General features: G+C 43.0%; 1 protein-coding gene across 3 annotated transcripts in view; it reads left to right on the top strand.

Annotated features, from left to right (window-relative positions):
* Nucleotides 1-284: 284 nt before the first annotated feature.
* Nucleotides 285-6,000, top strand: part of Ogt (O-linked N-acetylglucosamine (GlcNAc) transferase) — a 43,985-nt gene continuing 38,269 nt past the window's right edge. Inside the window, exons 1-3 of one of the 3 annotated variants that reach the window (XM_015999616.3) lie at nt 285-574; nt 3,271-3,451; nt 4,250-4,493. In XM_015999616.3, the coding sequence (XP_015855102.1) occupies nt 538-574; nt 3,271-3,451; nt 4,250-4,493 (462 nt within the window). In that variant the 5' untranslated portion in view covers nt 285-537. The remainder of the gene's footprint in view (nt 575-3,270; nt 3,452-4,249; nt 4,494-6,000) is intronic. The other 2 variants (XM_006981124.4, XM_076562883.1) reach the window with 2 other exon arrangements.

The following is a 6,000-nucleotide window of genomic DNA, read 5'->3' as shown; positions in this document are numbered from 1 at the left end:
TAGTAAGTAGACTCCTACTTTAGCACTCCCCCGCCCCCGCCGCGAAAAAAAAAAGTGTAATCGACGAGCGTTTTGCCCTTCCGCCTCTCTCTTAAAAACTTGCAGGCTCTTGCCCCACAGGGTGCCCTCAACCCGGAGTTGCCTTGACAAGGTTGTCGCATGCGCTCTCTATTAGTCGTGTTTGTCGCAATGGACCTTGGGCGGAAGGTTACGTAAGAGCAAGTGATTTTGATTACAGTCATTTGATCGGTAGTCTTATTACGCGCTACCTCCGCGGGGTACTTGATTGTAACAGAAAGTAGTTCCGGCCTGTGTTGTTTCGATCGAGGAGCCATCGCCGCCATTTCAAGACAGTGAGAGGTAGATGTCTAACAAGAGTTCTTAAGATTCGAGTCCAGAATCTGCTGCCGCCCCTTAAGCCTTCCAAAACACTGATACGGCTGCTGCCTTTTTCCTGCTACCTCTAGAAACATTCTTGCCAGTAGTGGCGGCAGTAGAAGCAATTACCCCCTCTTGCTCTATTTCAAGAAGCTCCAGATGGCGTCTTCCGTGGGCAACGTGGCCGACAGTACAGGTACCAGTGTCCCATTCTACTTTGGCAGACGTCCCTTTGGGGTCTGGTGCCGTCTTGTATCTCTCATCATTCCCTTCCCTCTAACCATCCCCATTACATCAGTGGCATTGCTGAACTCTCGAGTTCTACTGCCATCTGATCGGGTTTGATGCTGTCGTCCGTTCCGTAAACATTCCCTCGTTGCTTGCTTGCATTTTGCTTGCTTTTGGGCTTTTTCGTTGTTGTTTTATCCCACCAGTGTTCTAGCCTTCTCTCTCGGGACGCTTTCTAGCACACGTGTGCGCTTAGAATGTCTTGGAATGGGCTGCATTGGAATCCCTGCTCTTTCTGTCTCCATCGCAACTGCTTTCTCCCCCAATTCCAGCTTGTCGCTCCCGCCCCCCGTGCACTTCCACCTCCCACCCTCCCATCCTTTTTCCCTTGGCCACATTTAGTCCCCCTCTGCCAGTCTGGGGCCGGGCTGCTATTTTGATGTAATCCTAGCCTCACTTTGCATCAGGCAAAGACTAGCGAAAGCTGCTCGATGTGTTTCCAAGTAACCTCAAGAAGAGGGGACCTTGAGTCCGCACGCCTGCCTGCCAGCGCCTTCTGGTGTTCTTGGGTTGAGCGGCCCCAGTTTTTAGGTTGGAAATTTCCAGGGGTTCTCTTAGCCATCGCCCAATTGCACCCGCTGCCCCCGTCCTGAGTTTCCCACCCCGTCAGCCCTCCCCGCTCGTGGCAACCACACCCTTTCTCTGCAAGTGTGCCAGCCCGAAGATCTTTTCCTATCCTTGGGGAAGAAACCACCTCGGTGCGTGCTTGGCATCGACCACCCTGCCCGCCCAATTCTCTCTTTGTGTCACTTTCTCAATGTATTCCTCCGCCGCCGCCTCTGGGTTTTCACCCCCATTCTTTAGCCCAGTTATCTCTTTATTCATAGGGTGTGTATTTTTTTTTAAAGTTTCCATCCTTGCTTGAAGAGTTTGTAAAGCACCTGGAGTGTAGCTGCACAAGTGCAAAGCGTTTGCCCCTTTTCGACAATTCATTCCCGAGCCTTCGCTACTGAAAATAAGAAAACAACCGAATTGTAGGATTGTCCTTCAACTGCCTTTCCAGATTGAGGCTATTTGGGGCGGGAGGGAGTGAGGAACCGAGCTGCGCTTCTAAGGTTTCCAAGAGGATATTGTTTTTTGTTGTTTGGCAGTTGGGTGTCAAGATTTCAGTTGCTGGCTTTGGACATGGTGCGATAATAAATGGATGAATCTTCAATAGTATGTCATCCACAATTGACGGGAGTGGGATTAATAATTAGTCCGACCCCCGCTTTCCCGTTTTCCCACAGTGATTTTCAAAGATTTAAGATTCCGTGTTAGATTTTTGTGAGGGCTTGCCCTTTTCTGACTGTTAACTTTATTTGAGGAAATGGCCAGTATTAAAGGAGCAGATAAGCGACTTGGATAAGTGCCGACAAGTAATGTGCTAAATTTAGGAGCTAGCAAGTGCTGCATTCTTGTCTAAAATGTAATTTTCTAGTTTATCTTAAAGCTCCGACCTCAGATTTGGACACAGATATTCCCGGTCTTTGTTTTTGTGGTCAGCTGTGCGTTCTGTCAGGAAATTGCTTTCTAGGGTATCCAGAGCACTCATTAGCTGTGATCTGGGGGAGCTTGGCTTAAATTTGAGCTTGTCCCCATGACCTTGGTAAAATTATGTACTACTAGGTCTGTGGTTTCCCATTCTAACCATCTAGATAGACTAGAGAGTGTTATGGTTGAATTTCTACTTCATCATTTATGAGAGAAATGTTTACAGCTGAGCCTTAGGCATGTACCTGGGCTTCAGCTTTTCATTGTCAAGTCCCACAGAACAAAAGTATTTTTTGTCGTTTATTTTATATTTTGCCCAGTTTTCTATATTGTAGCATATTTTTAAACTATTACAATGGTAGGTTGCCTGGATATCGTACAGGGTTGTTTTCAATGTCCTAATCCTTCGGTGAAAGCCGGGAACACAGCGGAAAAGGTTAGCGCTAAGGAAGCGTAGGTGGGATTGAGCTAATTTGGTCTTCTTGTGAGTCCTTGCCAGTAGAGGAGCAGCACCCTTTGGGTCTTTGTTTAAAATGTTTGGGGAACCCATTAAATGCTCTAGCCCTTGACAGATTCTTGATTATCAGCTGCTTTAAAAGTGAAAGTAGCACTTGGACTTTCAGTTGTTTTCCTTAGGCTTGTTTTTATTGTTGCTCCTAAAAAAAAAAAAATAAAGCTGTAAAATTCACCAACAGCAGTATAAAGTTATGGGGACACCTGGTGTTACCTACACCGAGAAAGTGTTCGACTATCCCAGCCCTTACAAACCCTAGCACGAGGTTGGTTATTCTGACAAATCTCTGTAACTTTTGCAGATTTCATGTTTAGTGTTTTTGTCAGTATGCTAACTACCCGTGATTTAGAGTTCAAAACTACAGAGTTAAAAAGAATCTCATTTGGAAGTAAATATTACTGCGGTTTAGAAAAGGAAGCTTTAGTAATGGTTGAATTTTAAGATCAATTCTGTAGATGGGGGCTTTAAATAAAATGCAGAACACTCTAGTGCTTTACATAGTTTCAAGCATTTTCACCTTTAAGTTTAATTTACCATATTTTTACATTTTTTTGGTTTGCATTTCTAACTTTTTGTTTTCCCCCCTCCTTCCCTCAAATGTTTTGATGATTCTCCAGAACCAACGAAACGTATGCTTTCCTTCCAAGGGTTAGCTGAGTTGGCACATCGAGAATATCAGGCAGGAGATTTTGAGGCAGCTGAGAGACACTGCATGCAGCTCTGGCGACAAGAGCCTGACAATACTGGTGTCCTTTTATTACTTTCATCTATACACTTCCAGTGTCGAAGGCTGGACAGGTAGGAGATGTCGGGGGAACCTGCCTCTGGGTGCTGAGCTTAAAAAATGAGAACTAAATATTTGAACTTGAGAGTTTTCCAGTGCTGGCTTTCATCTGAGCCACCAACGCCCAGGTGCTCTTTCTTTTTTTGCTCATTTTTGACATGCCTAGCTGCTAGTTTTTTCTCCCCTGTTTTGTGGGGGTGAGCACATTATCAAGTATGACTAGGTTTTTGTCCCCTCGATTTTTATCACTTGGGGCTGCTGCTTTATTAGTTCTTTTTAGATAATTATTCTTAGTGTACATCTGAGCATCCAGACCTGTCAGCTTAAGGGACTCTGGCAGGAGGGGCATATGTAATTCAAGTTGGAAGTACCCTCATTAAATCGTTGTTGCTTTTAGTTAATCACTTGAATTAATCAAAAGAGAAGAATTTGTGCTTTGGATCTTTTAGTAAGTTATCATTTTGGCACACTTAGGCATTGAAGATGTGTGTCATTAAATCTTAACAACAAATGGAAAATGAGATTCATGCACATAGCATTTTTATTCTAGATCTTAATGATGACATTATACAATAGCAGTTTGGTGATAGATTCTAATAAGAATCTCCTTACATAAGAACCAGCTTTCCTATATGGAATCTGGGTATGCTCATGCTAGAAAAGTTTTAGTTTTCAAACTTCTCTTGTGTGTGCTGGTTAAAGGGTAATGTTCCATAGAACAGGATTTTTGGAAACTGTTAGGGTTGCGGACGAGCCGTTCCTCCTCTTTTCTAACATGCATATCCATGCATCAACGCTTTCCACTTTTCCAGATCTGCTCACTTTAGCACCTTGGCAATTAAACAGAATCCCCTTCTAGCAGAAGCCTATTCGAATTTGGGGAATGTGTACAAGGAAAGAGGGCAGTTGCAGGAAGCAATTGAGCATTATCGACATGCCTTGCGGCTCAAGCCTGATTTCATTGATGGTTATATTAACCTGGCAGCAGCCTTGGTAGCAGCAGGTGACATGGAAGGAGCAGTACAAGCTTACGTCTCAGCTCTTCAGTACAATCCTGTAAGTAAAAGTTTATCAGTTGTTTTCCCTTCCAGCATTCCAGAAAATAAACATCATTTGACAGGAAAGAAAGTCAAGAGTTGAGATATGTTTAATATGTTTATGCACTTGAAAGATGAAATAGGTTTGACTTGATCTGCATGAGTTAAAAAAAAAACTACCCTTTTTAAAAAGTTAAATAGCATAAAAATTATCCTTGTAAAAAAGCTGTATTAGCCGGGTGGTGGCGGTGGCGGCGGTGGTGGCGGCATGCCTTTAATCCCAGCACTTGGGAGGCAGAGGCAGGCGGATCTCAGTGAGTTCGAGGCCAGCCTGGTCCACAGAGTGAGTTCCAGGACAACCAGGACTGTTACACAGAGAAATCTTGTCTCGAAAAATCCAAAAACAAAACAAAACAAAAAGCTATATCAATTCTTTTGGTACCGCTAATAAAGCACAAGACACATTTTTTGTGCTATTTTAGTGAACTTTGGGTAAATTCTGATGGGTATGTACAACATTTCTTGATTTTTCAAGGAATGATGGGTAAAAGATCTTTTTTTAAAAAAATATTTTTATTTTATAATTAATTTAATTTTACATATCAGCCATGGATTCCCCTGTCCTCCCTCCTCCCACCCCCAACCTTTCCCCCCAATCCTCCCCCCATTCCCACCTCCTCCAAGGCAAGGTCTCCCATGGGGAGTCAGCAGAGCTTGGCAGATTCAGTTGAGGCAGGTCCAGTTGCCTCCTCCCTGCACCAAGGCTGAGCAAAGTGTCTCTGCATAGGCCCTAGGTTCCAGAAAGCCAGCTCATGCACCAAGGAGGGTAAAAGATTTTAATCTGTAATATAAAATGGTTTTTTAAAAGTAGCTAGTATATTAGTGATGTGTACAAAATGATCTCAATATATCCCCTCCTCCAATATAGTTAAAAGTAGTAGAATCAAGACAATTATACATCCAGACCAGACTTTTTATTAGTTCTTCAATTCTTTTTTAATCTAAATTGCATGTGTTTTCAAGGGAGCAAGTGTATTCTGGTTGACAGATATTAGGCTCATAATGTATTAGACTCTGGGAAAGTTCAAAATACAGCGTGTGAAAAAAGATATTTTTAAAGAAAACACAGGGATGTAAAACTTGCCCTGGAAACTGTTGATGTAATTAAGAGAAAGTGGCTGGAAACTTTTAAGAGATAAGTGTTAGGGATGGGGGTGGGTCTTGGCAGCCTGAGCATATACTTGAGCTGCGTCAACATTGACTTTGCAACCACCCTGGAAGTGCTTAATGATTAACTGGTACAGCTGCCATTATCGAAAGTCTTCTACAAGCTCAGACACTGCTGCTTCAGATAAAAGTCTTTCTGAATCTTTACCGTGATCCTTTGAGGAGGATGGCGTTATTTCCAGTTTTACCAATAATAAAAACCCCAATAGACTTCGTTATGTAACTTTCTTGAGATCACGTAGCTAGCAGTAGTGAAGTGGATGTTGAAACTTGAAGTTGAATTATTGAAGCAAATGTTG

Source organism: Peromyscus maniculatus, chromosome X (genome assembly GCF_049852395.1).
Source record: "Peromyscus maniculatus bairdii isolate BWxNUB_F1_BW_parent chromosome X, HU_Pman_BW_mat_3.1, whole genome shotgun sequence".
Lineage (NCBI taxonomy): Eukaryota > Metazoa > Chordata > Mammalia > Rodentia > Cricetidae > Peromyscus > Peromyscus maniculatus.
This window is presented reverse-complemented; position numbering and strand designations above follow the sequence as displayed.